General features: G+C 44.1%; 1 protein-coding gene across 4 annotated transcripts in view; it reads right to left on the reverse strand.

Annotated features, from left to right (window-relative positions):
* LOC120028293 (rho GTPase-activating protein 32-like) overlaps positions 1-21,720 on the reverse strand; it is a 52,091-nt gene that overhangs the window by 13,650 nt on the left and 16,721 nt on the right. For all 4 annotated transcript variants that reach the window (XM_038973488.1, XM_038973486.1, XM_038973485.1 and 1 more), the window contains exons 2-5: positions 17,290-17,382; positions 16,321-16,426; positions 16,024-16,121; positions 13,780-13,864 (exon numbers count right to left, since the gene is read on the reverse strand). In XM_038973488.1, the coding sequence (XP_038829416.1) occupies positions 13,780-13,864; positions 16,024-16,121; positions 16,321-16,426; positions 17,290-17,381 (381 nt within the window). In that variant the 5' untranslated portion in view covers position 17,382. The remainder of the gene's footprint in view (positions 1-13,779; positions 13,865-16,023; positions 16,122-16,320; positions 16,427-17,289; positions 17,383-21,720) is intronic.

Raw genomic sequence — 21,720 nt, forward strand, 5'->3', positions numbered from 1 at the left:
TTAGCCAAGCAACTAATACTGACAACCTCACACGGCGCAGCACAAATCCCTAAATAGAAACATGCCTTCAGTCATTTACTATTAATACACACATCTGGACCCAGAGACAGAAATGAAGACAACCACATACTGGTACCTGCCAACGCAGACTCTTTACTGGTCCTCAGCTATTAAGTCAGTTTATAACACAACTGGATGTCTTTAGGACAGCGTTCAACTGTAGTTCTGTGTCTCCAGATAGAAGTCACTGGGCTGAACCCATAGCTGCCTACCACAGATGCTGGTTGCTTTCATCTGTCCCAGAGGTTAAATCCCCTTCAGCCTGTCCTTCGCCGCAAGGTGGAACCACAACATGTTTTCACTGTTCAATTAGACCACAAGAGCAGAGAATAGAAATAGGGGAAGCATCCCGCTGTTTTTCTCTCTCTCCCTCCCATCCCTTCCTCTCAATCTCCCTCCCACTCTCCCTCTACCTTTCGTCATCCTCTCATGACAAAGGAGCTCTACAGTATATAGGCTAAACCAGAGTAGTTAGCACACGCCCATATGTAACCCTGACACACAGAGACAGAGGTGCAGGAGGACACAGACCACCAAGGCATCTCCATTTCAAAATTGTGCTTCTGTAGAGAATGGAAGTAATCTTGGGCAGAATCAGCCGAGTATGCTGTATGTGTTTCAGAGGCTGCTGTCCTCATGTTGCCATTCTGTCTGAGACCTGATCTGTCATATTCCTGATGGTCCCGTGTGTGAGTTCTAGAACAAGCATATGAGTCATGAGACCCACCATAGGGATAATGTTATGACACTCCCTCTAATCTGTCAGCCCACTTCCTCTCAGGGTGAAGTCAGCACATAAATTATATCATGACAGCTGTTTTAGGTCCAATGCAGCTGTTTTTATCTCAATGTCAAATCATTTCTGGGTAACAATTAAGCAGTGTTGTAGTACTCGAGTCCAGGACATGTGACTCGACCATTGGTGGCTCTAACTCGCCTTCCCGTGACTTGTATTTGCACTTTGACTGGATAGGATACTATGATAAGCAACAATGGGTGCGCAGAGCAGCGAGGGTTCTGTTCTCTAGCAATGGAAGGACACGCTACACCAGCAAGCGGTGAGTGTGGACAGGCAGGCAGGCTCCGCTCTGGCTCTGATCATACACATCACGCAAGCGACTCTTGCTCCCCCGTAACCACCAGTCACCAGCCTACTGTTTAGCTTTGCATGGTTAAGAAACAAACTGCTTTACAATATTGAAAACAATGGTATTGAGTTTAAAAGTAAAACAGTAAAGCTATTGTCTCCCTCACTCTCCCCTTCAGTATTGAAAAGTTTAAAAAGTTCCACTTTCTCCAGTCTCCCTTTAGTTTTCACTCCGGAATAAAACCACCTACACAAATATCAGTGGGTGGGCATCCCGAGTGGCACAGCGGTCTAAATCACTGCATTGTAGTGCTAGCTGCGCCACTACAGATCCTGGTTCGATCCCAGGCTAAGTCGCAACCATGTGCGACCAGGAGACCCATGAAGCGGCACACAATTAGTCCAGCATCGTCCAGGTTAGGGGAAGGTTTGGCCGGCCAGGTTGTCCTTGTCCCATCGCGCTCTAGCAACTCCTGTTGTGGGCAGGGCGCAACGCACGCTGACACTGGAGTCCGTACGGGAGTTGCAGCGATAGGACAACACTAACTACCAATTGGGGTAAAAAATTATTATAATTAAAAAATAAATATCAGTGGGTGATTACAAAAAAGTAGCAAATAATAATCCAGTCAATCTGACAGGAGACAGTAGCCAATTCCGTTAGAGACCATTCATCCGTTCCAAACGTGACTACTGATTTGACTTTACTATTGAACATTATATTAAAACAAAATGTGAGAGACTGTATGAAGGACTTATTTGTTTCATAGGCTATTTTAAACTCAGCAAAAAACGAAACATCCTCTCACTGTCAACTGCGTTTATTTTCCGCAAACTTAACATAAAATAAATAAATATTTGATTGAACATAAGATTCAACAACTGAGACAAACGAAACAAGTTCCACAGACATGTGACTAAAAGAAATTGAATAATGTATCCCTGAACAAAGGGGGGGGTCAAAATCAAAAGTAACAGTCAGTATCTGGTGTGGCCACCAGCTGCATTAATTACTGCAGTGCATCTCCTCCTCATGGACTGCACCAGATTTGCCAGTTCTTGCTGTGAGATGTTACCCCACTCTTACCACCAAGGCACCTGCAAGTTCCCGCACATTTCTGGGGGGAATGGCCCTAGCCCTCACCCTCCGATTCAACATGTCCCAGAAGTGCTCAATGGGATTGAGATCCAGGCTCTTTGCTGGCCAACACTGACATTCCTGTCTTGCAGGAAATCAGCCATACTGCTCGTTCTGTGCGTGGTGGCATTGACCTGCTGGAGGGTCATGTCAGGATGAGCCTGCAGGAAGGGTACCACATGAGGGAGGAGGATGTCTTCCCTGTAACGCACAGCGTTGAGACTGAGCTTGTTGTCATTGCAGGCAGTCTGATGATGCTGTGACACTCCGCCCCAGACCATGACGGACCGCTCCACCTCCAAATCGATCCCGCTCCAGAGTACAGGCCTCGGTGTAACGCTCATTCCTTCGACGATAAACGCGAATCCGACCATCACCCCTGGTGAGACAAAACCGCGACTCGTCAGTGAAGAGCACTTTTTGCCAGTCCTGTCTGGTCCAGCGACGGTGGGTTTGTACCCATAGGCAACGTTGTTGCCGGTGATGTCTGGTGAGGATCTGCCTTAGGCTGGACTGGGGGTTTGTAGGCCTGTTGTAAGGCAGATCCTCACCAGACATCACCGGCAACAACGTTGCCTATGGGTACAAACCCCCAGTCCAGCCTCTCTCAGCCTATTGCGGACAGTCTGAGCACTGATTGAGGGATTGTGCGTTCCTGGTGTAACTCGGGCAGTTGTTGTTGCCATCCTGTACCTGTCCCCCATGTGTGATGTTCGGATGTACCGATCCCGTGCAGGTGTTGTTACACGTGGTCTGCCACTGCGAGGACCATCAGCTGTCCATCCTGTCTCCCTGTAGAGCCGTCTTAGGCATCTCACAGTACGGACATTGCAATTTATTGCCCTGGTCACATCTGCAGGCCTCATGCTTCCTTGCAGCATGCATAAGGCACATTCACGCAGATGAGCAGAGACCCTGGGCATCTTTCTTTTGGTGTTTTTCAGAGTCAGTAGAAAGGCCTCTTTAGTGTCCTAACTTTTCATAACTATGACCTTAATTACCTACCGTCTGTAAGCAGTTAGTGTCTTAACGACAGTTCCACAGGTGCATGCTCATTAATTGTTTATGATTCATTGAACAAGCATGGGAACGAATTTACGAATTATCTCTGAGTTTATATTGCAGGCAATTATGACCATTGTGCAACAGGAGGAAAATCTTTGCGTTACTTCAATGCTCACATTAAAATCTTCCCGCCAGCCTGCCACTAGTTGCTGTTGGGCAGATATCTTCAACTAAATCCGAGCCAAATCAATACAGCCACGAATCTAGCAACAAACGAGCATTAAGCCAGCAATAAAAAATAAATAAAAACAGCAGCAACCAAAATATCAAATAACGCTGAATAATTATTTTTTGCTTTCAAAAGTTTTGTTTATGTGCACATGAACCAATATTACAAAATGTTGTATTTTTTGTTAAACTCAGACCCATTGACTCAGTCTTGAGCACGTGGACCAGGACTCACCCACTAGGACTACTCATAGACTGGTGACTTTACCATTGGTGAATCGGACTCGACTCGGACTTAGCCATAAGGTCTCGTGACTCAACCTCAGGGGACTGGTGACTCGACTGAGACAAGAGGTTTAATGACTCGACTACAAAACAGATAAAAACAATCAGTAACGTTACTTATTTAAAATAATCAAAAGTAGCAAAAATAACTTCTTTGCAAAGAGCAATTTCTCAAGCAAGAATTTTGCTAGGACTGTCGGAGTGGTCTGAGTGGGGAGGGGAAAACTGAAAACTAGTTGTTATTGGCAGAGGTTTGTAACTTTTTCTTATTGGTCTATTAACTAATTTACCGCATGGTGAGCCCCACCAAAACAGGCAAATATTTCAGGCAGTCTTTTCAAACAGCTCTTACACTAAAAGGGAATAATAATTGTTTACAGTTTTACAGTATTATTCCAACCTCAGAATGTGGAAATATATTTAAAAAACACTGAAGAAAATAATTACGCACTTTTGACTGCACTGGGCCTTGAAGAAAACAGTTAAGCATGGGAAAGCGATACCTAGTCAGTTGTACAACTGAATTCATTCAACTGAAATGTGTCTTGCACATTTAACTCAACCCCTCTGAATCAGAGAGGTGCGGAGGGCTGCCTTAAATCGGCATCCACGTCTTTGGCGCCCGGGGAACAGTGTTAACTGCCTCGATCAGGGGCAGATCATGTTTTTAACTTGTCAGCTCAGGGATTCGATCCAGCAATCTTTTGGTTACTGGGTCAACGCTCCTACCCGCCAGGCTATCTGCCGGCCCCCAGGCTACCTGTGTGTGTGTGTGTGTGTGTATGTAGAGTGCATTCGGAAAGTATTCAGACCCCTTGACCTTTTCCACATTGTTACGTTACAGCCTTATTCTAAAATGAATTAAATATCCCCCCCCCCCCCCTCATTAAATCTACTCCCAATCACTCATGACAAAGCAAAAACAGCTTTTTAGAACATTTTGAAAAACTTAAAAATAACATTTTCATATGTATTCAGACCCTTTACTCAGTTCTAAGTTGCTGCCAAAGGTGCTTCGATTACAGCCTTGAGTTGTCTTGGGTATGACACTACAAGCTTGGTACACCTGTATTTGGGGAGTTTCTCCCATTCTTCTCTGCAGATCCTCTCAAGCCCTGTCAGGTTGGATGGAGAGAGTCACTGCACAGCTATTTTCAGGTCTCTCCAGAGATGTTCGATCGGGTTCAAGTCCGGGCTCTGGCTGGGCCACTCAAGGACATTGAGACTTGTCCCGAAGCCACTTCTGCGTTGTCTTGTCTGTGTGCTTCTGGTTGTTGTCCTGCTGGAAGGTGAACCTTTGCCCCAGTCTGAGATCCTGAGCAGGTTTCCATCAAGGATCTCTTTTTGCGACGTTCATCTTTCCCTGGCGCTAAAAACATCCCCGCAGCATGTTGCCACCACCATAGGAATGGTGCACAGGTTTCCTCCAGACGAGACACTTGGCATTCAGGCCAAAGAGCTCAATCTTGATTTCATCAGACCAGAGAATCTTGTTTCTCATGGTCTGAGAGTATTTTAGGTGCCTTTGGCAAACTCCAAGCGGGCTGTCATATGCCTTTTACTGAGGAGTGGCTTCTGTCTGGCCACTCTACCATAAAGGCCTGATCGGTGGAGCGCTGCAGAGATGGTTGTCCTTCTGGAAGGTTCTCCCATCTCCACAGAGGAACTCTGGAGCGCTGTCAGAGTGACCATCAGGTTCTTGGTCAGCTCTCTGACCAGCTCCCTCCTCCGAGTGCTCAGTTTGGCCGGGCGGCAAGCTCTAGGAAGAGTCTTGGTGGTTCCAAACGTCTTCCATTTAAGGATGGAGGATACTTTGTTCTTGGGGACCTTCAATGACGCAGGAATTGTTTGGTACCCTTCCCCAGATCTGTGCCTCGACACAATCCTGTTTCGGCTCCACGCAAGATTTTACCCCGTGGGGTCAAAATGATCACAAGAACGGTGAGCAAAAATCCCAGAACCACACGGGGGGACCTAGTGAATGACCTGCAGAGAGCTGGGACCAAAGTAACAAAGCCTACCATCAGTAACACACTACGCCGCCAGGGACTCAAATCCTGCAGTGACAGACGTGTCCCCCTGCTTAAGCCAGTACATGTCCAGGCCCGTCTGAAGTTTGCTAGAGAGCATTTGGATGATCCAGAAGAAGATTGGGAGAATGTCATATGATCAGATGAAACCAAAATAGAACTTTTTGGTAAAAACTCAACTCGTCGTGTTTGGAGGACAAAGAATGCTGAGTTGCATCCAAAGAACACCATACCTACTGTGAAGCATGGGGGTGGAAACATCATGCTTTGGGGCTGTTTTTCTGCAAAGGGACCAGGACGACTGATCCGTGTAAAGGAAAGAATGAATGGGGCCATGTATCGTGAGATTTTGAGTGAAAACCTCCTTCCATCAGCAAGGGCATTGAAGATGAAACGTGGCTGGGTCTTTCAGCATGACAATGATCCCAAACACACCGCCCGGGCAACGAAGGAGTGGCTTCGTAAGAAGCATTTCAAGGTCCTGGAGTGGCCTAGCCAGTCTCCAGATCTCAACCCCATAGAAAATCTTTGGAGGGAGTTGAAAGTCCGTGTTGCCCAGCAACAGCCCCAAAACATCACTGCTCTAGAGGAGATCTGCATGGAGGAATGGGCCAAAATTCCAGCAACAGTGTGTGAAAACCTTGTGAAGACTTACAGAAAACGTTTGACCTCTGTCATTGCCAACAAAGGGTATATAACAAAGTATTGAGAAACTTTTGTTATTGACCAAATACTTATTTTCCACCATAATTTGCAAAAAAATTCATAAAAAATCCTACAAATCCTACAATTCTCATTTTGTCTGTCATAGTTGAAGTGTACCTATGATGAAAATTACAGGCCTCTCATCTTTTTAAGTGGGAGAACTTGCACAATTGGTGGCTGACTAAATACTTTTTTGCCCCACTGTATATATACACACACACAGGTATGTGCCTTTCCAAATCATGACCAAACTTTTGAATTTACCACAGGTGGACACCAACAAAGTCATAGAAACATCAAGGAGGATCAATGATACTAGGAACTAGGATACAACTGAGCTAAATTTCAAGTCTCATAGCAAAGGGTCTGAATACTTACGTAAATATGTTTTTTTGGCAAACATTTCTAAAACCCTGTTTTCACTTTGTCATAATGCGGTATTGTGTGTAGATTGATGAGAAATATACAGTTGAAGTCAGAAGTTTACATACACCTTAGCCAAATACATTTAAACTCCGTTTTTCCACAATTCCTGACATTTAATCCTAGTAAAAATTCCCTGTCTTAGGTCAGTTAGGATCACCACTTTATTTTAAGAATGTGAAATGTCAGAATAATAGGAGAGAGAATTATTTACTTTTATTTCTTTCATCACATCACAGCTTTTATTTCTTTCATCACATTCCCAGTGGCTCAGAAGTTTACATACACTCAATTAGTATTTGGTAGCATTGCCTTTAAATGGTTTAACTTGGGTCAAACGTTTCGGGTAGCCTTCCACAAGCTTCCCACAATAAGTTGGGTCAATTTTGGCCCATTCCTCCTGACAGAGCTGGTGTCACCGAGTCAGGTTTGTAGGCCTCCTTGCTCGCACACGCGTTTTCAGTTCTGCCCACAAATTTTCTATAGGATTGAGGTCAGGGCTTTGTGATGGCCACTCCAATACCGTGACTTTGTTGTCCTTAAGCCATTTTGCCACAACTTTGGAAGTATGCTTGGGGTCATTGTCCATTTGGAATACCCATTTGTGACCAAGCTTTAACTTCCTGACTGATGTCTTGAGATGTTGCTTCAATAGATCCAAATAATTTTCCTGCCTCATGATGCCATCTATTTTGTGAAGTGCACCAGTCCCTCCTGCAGCAAAGCACCCCCACAACATGATGCTGCCACCCCCGTGCTTCACGTTTGGGATGGTGTTCTTCGGCTTGCAAGCCTCCCCCTTTGTCCTCCAAACGTAACGATGGTCATTATGGCCAAACAGTTCTATTATTTCATTAGACCAGAGGACATTTCTCCAAAAAGTCTTTGTCCCCATGTGCAGTTGCAAACCATAGTCTAGCTTTTTTATGGCGGTTTAGAGCAGTGGCTTCTTCCTTGCTCAGCGGCCTTTCAGGTTACATCGATATAGGACTCGTTTTACTATGGATATAGATACTTTTGTACCTGTTTCCTCCAGCATCTTCACAAGGTTCTTTGCTGTTGTTCTGGGATTGATTTGCACTTTTCGCACCAAAGTGCGTTCATCTCTAGGAGACAGAACGCGTCTTCTTCCTGAGCGGTATGACAGCTGCGTGGTCCCATGGTGTTTATACTTGCGTACTATTGTTTGTACAGTTGAACGGGGTACCTTCAGGCATTCGGAAATTGCTTCCAAGGATGAACCAGACTTGTGGAGGTCTACAATTGTTTTGAGGCACTGAGTTTGAAGGTAGGCCTTGAAATACATCCACAGGTACACCTCCAATTGACGTCAATTAGCCTATCAGAAGCTTCTAAAGCCATGACATCATTTTCTGGAATTTTCCAAGCTGTTTAAAAGGCACAGTCAACTTAGTGTATGTAAACTTCTGACCCACTTGAATTGTGATACAGTGAATTATAAGTGAAATAATCTGTCTGTAAACAATTGTTGGAAAAATTACTTGTGTCATGAACAAAGTAGATGTCCTAATCGACTGGCCAAAACAATAGTTTGCTAACAAGAAATTTGCGAAGTGGTTGAAAAACAAGTTTTAATGACTAACATAAGTGTATGTAAACTTCCAACTTCAACTGTACAGTCATATGAAAAAGTTTGGGCACCCCTGACAACTTCCATGATTTACATTTATAAATAATTGGGTGTTTGGATCAGCAATTTCATTTTGATCTATCAAATAACTGATGGACACAGTAATATTTCAGTAATGAAATGAGGTTTATTGGATTAACAGAAAATGTGCAATATGCATCAAAACAAAATTAGACAGGTGCATAAATTTGGGCACCCCAATAGAAACATCACATCAATATTTAGTAGAGCCTCCTTTTGCTAAAATAACAGCCTCTAGATGCTTCCCATAGCCTCTAATGAGTGTCTGGATTCTGGATGAAGGTATTTTGGACCATTCCTCCTTACAAAACATCTCCAGTTCAGTTAGGTTTGATGGTTGCCGAGCATGGACAGCCCGCTTCAAATCATCCCACAGATTCTCAATGATATTCAGGTCTGGGGACTGGGATGGCCATTCCAGAACATTGTACTTGTTCCTCTGCATAAATGCCCGGGTAGATTTTGAGCAGTGTTTTGGGTCGTTGTCTTGTTGAAATATCCAGCGCCGGCGTAACTTCAACTTTGTGACTGATTCTTCAACATTATTCCCAAGAATCTGCTGATATTGAGTGGAATCCATGCGACCCTCAACTTTAACAAGATTCCCAGTACCGGCACTGGCCACACAGCCCCACAGCATGATGGAACCCCCACCAAATTTTACTGTGGGTAGCAAGTGTTTTTCTTGGAACGCTGTGTTCTTTTGCCGCCATGCATAACGTCCCTTGTTATGACCAAATAACTCAATCTTTGTTTCATCAGTCCACAGCACCTTATTCCAAAATGAAGCTGGCTTGTCCAAATGTGCGTTTGCACACCTCAAGCGACTCTGTGGCGTGTGTGCAGAAAAGGCTTCTTCCGCATCACTCTCTCATACAGCTTCTCCTTGTGCAATGTGCGCTGAATTGTTGAACGATGCAGTGACACCATCTGCAGCAAGATGACGTTGTAGGTCTTTGGAGGTGGTCTGTGGACTGTTTTTGACCGTTCTCACCATCCTTCGCCTTTGCCTCTCCGATATTTTACTTGGCCTGCCACTTCTGGCCTTAACAAGAACTGTGCCTGTGGTCTTCCATTTCCTCACTATGTTCCTCACAGTGGACACTGACAGCTTAAATCTCTGCGATAGCTTTTTGTAGCCTTCCTCTAAACCATAATGTTGAACAATCTTTGTTTTCAGGTCATTTGAGAGTTGTTTTGAGGCCCCCATGTTGCCACTCTTCAGAGGAGAGACAAAGAGAACAACAACTTGCAATTGGCCACCTTAAATACCTTTTCTCATGATTGGATGCACTTGTCTATGAAGTTCAAGGCTTAATGAGCTCACCAAACCAATTGTGTGTTCCAATTAATCAGTGCTAAGTAGTTACAGGTATTCAAATCAACAGAATGACAAGGGTGCCCACATTTTTGCATAGCCTATTTTTCACATCTGATTTAACTTCATACAACTTAATATTGCTACACTAAAAATCTTTGTCCGGACAATACCCCAGTACTCAGCTTTTATTAGAAAATGAATGGCATGCCACTGTGATCATTTTCTGTGACGACAGAGGAAATTATTATGCAGCATCAGAGGGGTGCCCAAACTTTTTCATACGACTGTATATATTTTTTATCCATTTTAGAATAAGGCTGTAACATAAAATGTGGAAAAGGTCAAGGGGTCTGAATACTTTCCAAATGCACTGTGTGTATGTGTGGTCTGTACTAAAAGTGTCAGTGAGGCATGGTTGGTCTCTCCCTAGTGATATTTCTCTCACAGCACATCTCATCTCCCCCTGTAGGAAGATCAAGGTCACAGACAGATTTCTGTTCAGCAGCTACGCCCCAGTCACACATCTAATGTATCACAGCTGCCACAACTACAATAGGTCAGCTATTATATAGTTGCAATGCACTGTGCTAGAGCTCCCATCAGCTCACACACGTCCCTTAGCATACATTTAATAGCTTGCTGGTTATGTTATACCACGCTGTGAACATAGCAATTCACTGACACCCTTTCAACAGTAAAAGCAAAGATGGTTTAGTATGATGACATGTAGAAACTGCTTCCCCAATAGAAATCCCAGATCACGCTTGTAGGCGATGTCATGGCGACTGTAACGTAGACGCTGGGAGTCGAGAAGCAGATGGTAAGTTTAATATAACAAAGAACAATGCAAGGTGCACGTAAGGATGGTTGCCAGGACCAGTGGTTAGTAATCCGGCTCCAGCTGCAGGACGACGCAGGTGCAGAGGGACGGCCCTGAGGACAAGTAGCAGGCCAGACGGCGAAGATGGACATTACAGATTATGTTGGGATCCAGAATGTCCTCCACCGTAACCTAACACCGCTCCTCTGGGCCGTACCCCTCCCAGTTCACTAGTTGCTGGAGCCGACCCCCACGACTTCGGGAGTCCAGTAGGGATCTGACGGCATAGGTGGGACCTTCCTCAACGTCCAGGAGGGGGCCGAGGCGTGCTGTGGGGGACAGCATCAGCCAGGGGACCAGAAACCAACAGCCTGAGAAGGAAAACATGAAAAAGTGAGATCCTCCAGACCACTGCGGTGGTGGTCTGGCTGCTCCTTCTGACGGTGGACGGTGCGCTGGAGTCTCACATGAGTCTCGCTCCACACTTCTTCTGCGGGGCTGAACCAATTATCCGCCGCAGGAGTTTTGATCTAGCCCGAGGTCCACGGAGCCTGGGTAAGCTGAAAATCCAGAACACACTGGAACGAACGAAGTCAGCCCGGTGGAGAGTGACTTAATGAATTCTGGGCGTACTCCGCCCATGGAAGGAATTGGGCCCACTCTCCCTGCCGGTCCTGGCAGTGACTCCTCAGGAACATCCCCAGCTCCTGGTTCGTCCTCTCCACCTGCCCGTTAGACTGAGGCCTATACCTGGAAGTGGAGGCTGACCGTGACCCAGAGCTTCTCCATAATGGCTCTCCATACTCGTGATGTGAATTGGGGGCCACAGTCGGAAACGATGTCCTCCGGAAGGCCATAATGCCGGAAGACCTGATGGAATACTGCCTCAGCGACCTAGAGAGCAGTAGGAAGATCAGAATGGAATGAAACAACATGATTTGGAAAATCTATCCACAACCACACAAGATGACGCTGACAGACATGGTCGCATCGCTTCAGGTCCTTAGAAAACTATGCAGTTCTTTGTTTTTTATGTATTATTTTATCTATTATTTCTTACATTGTTAGCCCAGAAAAACTCAAGTGTTATTACATACAGCCGGGAAGAATTATAGGATATAAAAGCGATGTCAACTTACCAACATTACAACCAGGAATATGTCTTTCCCGAAGCGGATCCTTTGTTCGGACCTCCACCCTGGACATGCGATCTTATCCCAGAGGCCGACCCAAAACAACGCGGTCGCCGCAGGAGAGGCAGACGGAGCGGCCTACTGGTCAGACTCAGCAGGCGAGCACACCATCCACCGCTCCCGAGCATATTACTCGCTAACGTCCAATCTCTAGATAACAAGGTGGACGAAATTAGGGCACGAGTAATGATTGATGCCAGGTGCGTGTAATGATTGATGCCAGGACCGGTGGTTAGTAAACCGGCGACGTCGAACGCCGGAGGGGAGAGGCGCATAAATTCATGCGCATAAATATGTAAATCAGGTCTAACGGTCATCTCGAACCGAACTGCGCATGTGCACGCCGTCAAATAAAAAGGCACTTCTTTGATTAAAAAAAATAGTTTTTTTTACAAAAATGAAAACGTGCCAGTATGTCACTTTCACTAGGTTGGAGTAATAACATGTTCAGCTACTAAGACTTTGGCTCAAATCTAGGTTGTGCCTTTAGATTGTGAAAAAATTACCAACTTCGGAATAATTTTTTACTTTTCTAACTCCAAACCCCAGTCTGGTCTGCCGTGTCTGCTTCCTATTCCTTCCCGTAAGTCTCGCAATGCTGGGCCTCTGGGTTTAGAAACTGTGTTAAAGCATCAGTGTGCGAATGAGTAGATGACTACTGCTCTCTGCTAGCAAGCCAACAAAATTACATAGGAATTATGCAGACAATAAACAGCCACTTTCACAAATGAGTGAGTAACCACTTCCGCTTGACTGATTCTAATTATCACCACAGGCACAAAAAAAAAACTCAACCATCTGAAATCTGTGCTGACTGTAATGGCGATGAATCTTCAGTTAAAGTGTCAGCAAAAATTACCCTTAGGGCCATCCTAAAATGACCACCTGATGAGGCTATGGGTTGATATCACAGGTGCAAGCTAAGCAAACAAAGCAACATCTTAAACAATTAAATGTTCTTACATTCTCCAGTGATGCACATAACTGCTCTCTCCTGCCACCTCCTGGAAGTTGAAAGCTGCCACAGTTCACGCTCTGTACTACAGTAGTACTGACCGGCTGTGGATGCTCCCACAGTAACGCTGTCTGTCCAGAAAACCCCTATTTCTCTGGTTGATATCATCACTTTAATCCAACTAGTACTGAGGATTACAGGTTTATCCTGAGCTGAGCAGATCAGAGAGGAATGAATGCTATTTAGTGGATTAACATACACAGACACTGGATGAAAAATTCATAAACAGCATTTAAATATACTGATGTATTGGATTCCATGTTGCTGACTGCTGTATTACTTATCCAATTTTATTTACAAATTAAAGGGATACTTCGGGATTTTGGCAATGAGGCCCTTTATCTACTTCCCCAGGGTCAGATGAACTAGTGGATACCATTTTGATGTCACTGTGTCCAGTATGAAGGAAGTTTGCTTTATTTTTGCAAGCCAATGCTTACTAGCGTTAGTGCAATGACTGGAAGTCTATGGGTATCTGCAAGCATGCCAAAATCCCAACGCATCCCTTTAAGTACATAATGAATGAGAATTTAAATTCCAATTTCCCATATTTGGAAAAAGTACAGATGGAATGGGGGTGGGGCAGGGACAGGATGACCTAAAATAATTAGAACAAACTGCTGATGGAATGGCTTGGTTCCATTAAGGGAATTAGGTATTTTGTGGAACAATTCACCATGATGTCCACTGAGCTACACATGAACTTGAGCCAAGGACACAATTACCAAACTACCAGCAACAAATGACTTCTGTTCTCTATAGAATGTATGAGTGTTCAGTTCTGGGCCGGGTCTCACCTGCACAGTGCCAAAGTCAACGGTCTCATAGTGGAAGTGGGCACACTCAGCCAGCCTGGGAAAATGACCTCTGGGGAACGTCAGCCTGTAATACAGCAGCATCACCTCATCAGTATTCTACTGGCTGATACACTGAGGTGCAGAGAGAGCGAAAGAGAGAGAAAAGAGAAGGAGAGAGAAGAAAGAGCAGAGAGAGAAAAGGGAGAGAGAGAAGAAAAGAGAAGAGCGAAAGAGCAGAGAGAGAAAGAGAGGAGAAAGAAAGGAGAAAGGAGAGAGAAAGAGAAGAGAGAGAAAGAAAGAGCAGAGAGAGAAAGAGAGGAGAGAGAAAGAGAGGAGAGAGAAAGAGAGGAGAGAGAAAGAGAAGAAAGAGCGGAGAGAAAGAGCGGAGAGAGAAAGAGAGAAAGAGAGAGCGGAGAGAGAAAGAGAGAGCAGAGAGAAAGAGAAAGAGGAGAGAAGAAAAAGAGGGGAAAAGAAAAAGAGGAGAAAGAGAGAAAGAGCAAAGAAAAAGAGCAAAGAAAGAGCAAGAGATAAGAGAGAGCGCAGAAAGAGAGCGAGAAAGAGAGGAGAGAGAAAGAGGAGAAAGGAGAGAAAGAGAAGAAAGAACGGAAAGAAAGAGCGGAGAGAAAGAGAAGAAAGAGCGAAGAGAAAGAGCGGAGAGAGAAAGAGAGAGCGGAGAGAGAAAGAGAGAGCGGAGAGAGAAAGAGAGAGCGGAGAGAGAAAGAGAGAGCGGAGAGAGAAAGAGAGAGCAGAGAGAGGAGAAAGAGAGAAAGAGCAAAGAAAAAGAGCAAAGAAAGAGCGAGAGATAAGAAAGAGAGAGCGCAGAAAGAGAGAGCGCAGAAAGAGAGAGCGCAGAAAGAGAGAGCACAGACAGAGCGAGAAGGAGAGAAAGAAAAGGAGAGAAAGAGAAAGTAGAGAAGAGAAAGAAGAGAGAAGGAAAGGAGAAAAGGAGTGAAAAAGAGCAGAGAGAAAGAGCAGAGCGAGAAAGAGCGGAGAGAGAAAGAGAAGAAAGAGCGGAGAGAAAGAGAAGAAAGAGCGGAGAGAAAGAGAAGAAAGAGCGGAGAGAAAGAGCGGAGGAAGAAAGAGCGAAGAGAAAGAGCGGAGGAAGAAAGAGCGAAGAGAAAGAAAGAGCGAAGAGAGAAAAAAAGAAACAGCAGAGAGAAAGAAAGAAAGAGCGGAGAGAGAAAGAGAGAGCAGAGAGAGAAAGAGAGAACGAGCAAAGAAAAAGAGCAAAGAAAGAGCGAGAGATAAGAAAGAGAGGAGAGAAGAAAGACGAGAAAGAGAGAAAGAGCAAAGAAAAAGAGCAAAGGAAGAGCGAGAGATAAGAAAGAGAGAGCGCAGAAAGAGAGCGAGAAAGAGCGAGAAGGAGAGAAAGAAAGGAGAGAAAGAGAAAGTAGAGAAGAGAAAGAAGAGAAGAAAAGGAGTGAAAAAGAGCAGAAAAATAGCGCGAGAGAAGAGAAGAAAGAAAGAGCGGAGAGAAAGAGGCGAGAAAGGAGAGAGAAAGAGCGGAGAGAGAAAGATGAGAAAGGAGAGAGAAAGAGCGGAGAGAGAAAGAGGAGAGAGAAAGAGCGGAGAGAGAAAGAGGAGAAAGGAGAGAAAGAGCGGAGAAAGAAAAGAAAGAAAGAGAAGAAAGAGCGGAGAGAAAGAGCGGAGAGAAAGAGAAGAAAGAGCGGAAAGAAAGAGAAGAGCGGAAAGAAAGAGCGGAGAGAAAGAAGAAAGAGCGGAAAGAAAGAGCGGAGAGAAAGAAGAAAGAGCGGAGAGAAAGAAGAAAGAGCGGAGAGAAAGAGCGGAGAGAAAGAGAAGAAAGAGCAGAGAGAAAGAGCGGAGAGAAAGAGAAGAAAGAGCGGAAAGAAAGAGCGGAGAGAAAGAGAAGAAAGAGCGGAGAGAAAGAGCGGAGAGAAAGAGAAGAAAGAGCGGAGAGAAAGAGAAGAAAGAGCGGAGAGAAAGAGAAGAAAGAGCGGAGAGAGAGCGGAGAGAAAGAGAAGAAAGAGCGGAGAGAGAGAGCGGAGAGAAAGAGAAGAAAGAGCGGAGAGAGAGAGCGGAGAGAAAGAGCGGAGAAAAAGAGAAGAAAGAACGGAAAGAAAGAGAGGAGAGAAAGAGAAGAAAGAGCGGAAAGAAAGAGCGGAGAGAAAGAGGAGAAAGAGCGAAAAGAAAGAGCGGAGAGAAAGATTTTATTTTACTGCCCTGATTTAGAGGTCCGTTTTACAGCCCATAATAGCCTGTTTCCGTGGGGACAGGAGCACCTACTTCTTCACGTTTTTGACCTTCATGCTGGCTGTGCTGACGCAGGAACGCAGGGTGGGCTCAGGCTCAACAGGAAGCTCTGTGAGCTCATCATTCCGTACCTGCCAATCAACACACAATACTCAATATCTGCCAATCAACACACACAATACTCAACATTCCTGAAGCGTAAACCAATTACAAGATGGTCAAACCTATACTAGCAGTATCTATAAGACTACATAGTAGTAGAGTTAAGAGACTGCTATTCCCAGGTAACAGTGCTCTTATCAGACCTCATCTAGCGATAAAAGACCGTACCATGGCAGTTGTGCTCCCTTGTGGGGACTTATCTGTTAGAGTAGTGCTCTTGTATGGATCAGGCTGGTTCTTGTCTTCATCTGGTGTCATACACAGTGACATGGCCCTACACAGGCAGAGGGAGGGAAGGACCGAGAGAGACAGGAAGAATCCGAATCCATAAATACATTATATTTGACATACTTTAAATAAAGAAAAATGTCCATGGGGTTCCACCAGAGGGAGCCAGCGAGAGAGACCGATGTATTCACATTATGTTTGGGGATCGAATCAAATCAAATCAAATCATGACACTGCACCAGCGGCCCAGAAAACTGTGGTATTTACATCCTTGTTATTCTGGTGGTAACAAATAACTTCACAGTCTCAAATGGCTACTGACTGGTACAGAAAGCTCCAGAGTATAGCCTAGCCTACATACAGTAAAACACATCCTGGGCCCACCAGGGATTGCCTCACAAAACCTGCAGCTGAAATCTGAGTCAGTGTGCTAGGCAGAGGAAGAAAAGTCCTTTCAGCCCAACTTTTCTCAGGTACAATGAAGAAGAGTGAATCCCTGAGATGTCTCCTTCCTTCCTGGGCTCAGACATGAGATCTGCTGATAAGGACAAGAACACTGGCACTGAAAGAATGAGCTCATCTCATCTGCTGGAGATCTGTGATGAAATTAGAGCCATCCTATACTCTCTAGGCCTGGTTGTTTTGCAGAATACTTACAGTAGATAGAGAAGATATCATGTGTCATCACAACCCCTTACAATGGGATGATATAGCATAGCCATCTCTAATGTCTTTAGAATTCCTCTCGCTATCACTCTCTTCCTCCCTGTCAATCCCTCCCATACACATAACACATGCCCGTACAATCACCCACACACGTCTCCTTTACATTTATGGGTGTGATATCTGCAGAGTCCTGGTCAGCTGACATAGCACCGGTTCAGTGTGGCGCGTGAGAGAGTAGCTCACCCCTCAAGGACGTCACCACTTCCTGGTTTTCCCTGGGGTCCTGAGGCAGCATTCCCGATCACCGCGGCAACCCCACAGCCAGCCTCCATCATACTGCAAGTCGAGAGAGACAGAGAGACTTAGCTGGGAAGCTGCCAGACATTAACCCACTCTTAGATGCAGTTTGTTCTCTCTAGAATCATTTCACGCCTTTCAACAAATGAATGGTTAATGAGTCTACAGTAAGAAAGGCATTCAGTAAACAAGTAAAATACCCACTTCTTACACGCTAAAATTGTTTCATTCAAACACGTAATATTGAAAAAAAAAAAAAAATTAAACAATATGAAATCCATCCATACTGCAGGCAGAGTAAAGCACTGGGACTTGTATGACTGTGTTTGCAGGGGCGAAAATCTGATATCAACTTTGGAGGGGACAATTACATGACATTTTCTCAAGAGCAATTCCTGAGGGGGACACCAAAAGTAGTGCTGTAACACATAGCCTACGTTGTAATATGTTAAATGTATATTGAGGAACCATAATCACTACTACTGGATAATTGATAGGTACAGTAGTTAACTGAAGGGTTGTCCCAACTTGTTCAAATGTTTAAATCATTATAATACTACTAATAATAATAATAGTTATAGCAGTGTTCCTTATCAGTCCAGTATGTGTATGCAGGTATTTGTACTTACAACCAGCAATACCAAGAAAGGCCAGTAGGTGACAATAGTACTGTACACTGTATGGGTGCAGTTTTCGTAAATACAATGAACATGGTGTGATCTCGTCTAAAATAATCTCCATTGAGAACCATCACAAAGTTGGTCTCCACTGGCCTGAGTCTACTACAATAGTTTTACAAGAACAAAAAGATACAAATAAGTACAGTTCTAAAAGCAAAATAACAACTTCAATGAATAACCCAAATAAATCTAATATTCTTCAGTCAGTGGCTCAACTCTTCAAACAGCAGCTATGTCACACAAAGTATGCCATTTTAAATAAAATAACATTAAATAAATAATCAGTAAGTGTACTGTCATGTACTGTCATCTACTAAACAAAAGAACAAATATCATACTATACACCAGGGGTTTTCAAACAGGGGTCCATGGACCCCTAGGGGTCCCTGGTGTAATTGAAAGGGGTCCGTGAAATCAAAAAGTGTAATGAACGTATTCAGTACCACAAGGTTTCCAGGAACTTTACATATAATATGGTGGAGGTCCCTGAGGACCGCTCAAAACCTTGCCTGCCTTGCCTCAAAATATGCAGGGGTTCCAGTACCCCAAAAAAGGTTGAGAACCACTGCTATACACATTACTGAACAAAAGAACTGAACATATGTTTGCGGGTTTCAATGGATCCAACAAATTGCTGGCAGATATTTTCCCTCTTGAGGCTGTCCAGCCTGTCTTTATGTACATTACAGACAACTGCGTCGTTCAGTCTCTCTTGGCCCATGCTAGCCCGTAGCCAAGTCTTTAACCTGCGGAGTGCACTGAAACTCCTCACATGAAGACACTGGCACCACAAACAAAATTCTGATCAGCACCTCAACTTGGTCAAACAACCCCTGCACATCTACTGGAAGCCTCCTGAGGACCTCTGCTGCCTCTTCACTGCTGCTACAGGGGTATTTGTTGTGAAAAAGAGGGATCTGCACTGAAAGAGAATCTATGTTCACCTCTGGGTACTGATCTAGAGACTCATCCAACTCCCCCGTGAGAAGCGTTCTTTCCAACTTTTGCAGGACGTTTAGACTGTCCTGGTCAAAACGGTCACCAAACTGAACCTCCACACCATCCAACACTTAAAAAAATTCTGCCCTATAGTGATCCACTGCTTTGCCAGCAAATCATCTTGAATGTGTCTCAATGGATTCAATAGAGTCAATCAATGTTGTTGCTTTCTCATACAGTCAAAGGTAGCTTTCGTCATTTCTCTTGCCCCTAAGAGATGACCGCACACACTCGACTGCAGCCTGCATACCAGAGACAGTCTGAGTTTTCTTCTGCAGTGAAATGTTTAGACATTCAAGCTCTCCAAGAACAGCAAAGGCAAGTGTGAGGCCCAACACAGTCTTGACTTTGCTGAAGTGCTCGAATAAGCCACTGGCAGTTGAAGCTGTCTTGGATGCAGATTTTGCCATCTTCTCTAGGCTGCTGAGTACCCGCTCATACTGCCCTAGCACAGCTCTAATAGCAGTATTCGCACAGTCCACCTTGTTGGACATAGGGGTTTCAGGGTGGTCAGATTTGTATCTTTGGACGTGACAATTGATTCAAACATGCTCTTAAACTTTCCTGACTGGCCATAGAGGACACCTAACTGATGGACCCAAGAAAGGGAATCCCGGATCAGTGGGGCGGCTGAGCAGCCAGCCTGTGTAATCAGATTTACTGTGTGCTCCACAATGTACATAGAGGGCTAATGGCTGCTGCCTCCTCACAATTGCCTGTGCACCTGTGTATTTCCCTGCCATGTTTGAGGCACCATCGTAACTCTACCCACGTAAGCCAGACATGGGAAAATTGAGCCTCAACAACACATCAGTTGCCACTTTCGCAATGCCCTCGCCTGTTGACTCCGACACCCTGTATTAGAGGTCGACCGATTAATCGGGGCCGATTTCAAGTTTTCATAACAAATCGGAAATCGGTATTTTTGGGCGCCGATTTGCCGTAAAAAAAAAAAAAATGTACACCTTTATTTAATCTTTATTTAACTAGGCAAGTCAGTTAAGAACACATTCTTATTTTCAATGATGGCCTAGGAACAGATTTTTAACCTTGTCAGCTCGGGGGATCCAATCTTGCAACCTTACAGTTAACTAGTCCAATGCTCTAACACCTGATTACATTGCACTCCACGAGGAGCCTGCCTGTTAGCGAATGCAGTAAGCTAAGGTAAGTTGCTAGCTAGCATTAAACTTATCTTATAAAAAACAATCAATCAATGACTGTCATTGTTCCAATGTGTACTTAACCATAAACATCAATGCCTTTCTTAAAATCAATACACAAGTATATATTTTTAAACCTGCATATTTAGCTAATAGAAATCCAGGTTAGCAGGCAATATTAACCAGGGGAAATTGTGTCATTTCTCTTGCGTTCATTGCATGCAGAGTCAGGGTATATGCAACAGTTTGGGCCGCCTGGCTCTTTGCGAACTAATTTGCCAGAATTTTCCGTAATTATGACAACATTGAAGGTTGTGCAATGTAACAGGAATATTTAGACTCATGGATGCCACCCGTTAGATAAAATACGGAACGGAATAAACGTTTTGTTTGAGGTGATAGTTTCCGGATTAGTCAAAGGTATATGGTTTAGAGAGAAATAGTCGACGCGTTATAATTCCTGTAATAACTTGCGGCTGAATTTGAAAGGGGTTCCTTCGTTATTTTACCGTTCATGTCTTCCATAGAGAATGTCTTGATCTACTTCAAATAAGGTCTGTTTCGTGCAGGCTTAAACCGCCTCGACGTTTTGATACCCGTGTAAATCTCACTAGGATAAGGTAATGTTTGTCAACATATTTTCATAAATCCACTCTACAAATGTTTTTATCTTCGCTTATATTTAGCCAATATTGATCAGAGTTACCTTGTCCTATGGATATCTACACAGTTATAAAATTGGCACGGTGATGTAAGCCTACACGAAACACAGACCTTATTTTAAGTGAATCTAAAAATATCCTATGCAATAAATGAAGGAACCGCTTTTCAGATTTTGCTAGGTGTCATGGGAATTATGACTCGCACTTTGGTTGTCAATTCTTACCATGCCCATTATTAAAATAGGATTTCCTGCATATAGAAATTAAGGTTTTTGTTTTCAACATTCATCACAGGTAACTTAAACTCTATTTTTATTCAAACAGTTGAGTATTTGTCTCCTAAGCAGACTCTTCAGTATCATTGTCACTTCAGAGCTGTGTGCGTGTGTGTATTTATGTATTATATTAAGTTAAAATAAAAGTGTTCATTCAGTATTGTTGCAATTGTTATTATTACATGGTATCGGCATTGAAAATTCATAATCGGTCGACCTCTACCCTGTATAGCCCAATAAACTCCCTGTGAGGGACAAGGTCATGGTCAACATAACGCAGACAGACACTCTCCTGTTCAGCACCAGAGACATCTTGAGTACCATCAACAATTACTGAAAATTGTACAATCGGAAGAGACCTAATCTCAGCTGCAATGGCTCGAATGACTGTATTGGCCATGATGTTCAGAATTTCATTCCGTGCTTTGGGGCCTTTGTACATTGTGGTACGCTCTGTTAACCACTTTAGTAAAATGGGATCATCCTCTTCTGCCCTAAGTTTCAAAAGCTGGTATAAATTCCCACTGTCATCCGTGTGGCCTCTAAAGGCTTGTCAGTTTTGATGTGCTGTGAATTTTTCAATGGCTTTTCTCCAGTT

The sequence above is a fragment of the Salvelinus namaycush genome, chromosome 34 (genome assembly GCF_016432855.1).
Source record: "Salvelinus namaycush isolate Seneca chromosome 34, SaNama_1.0, whole genome shotgun sequence".
Classification (NCBI taxonomy): Eukaryota; Metazoa; Chordata; class Actinopteri; order Salmoniformes; family Salmonidae; genus Salvelinus; species Salvelinus namaycush.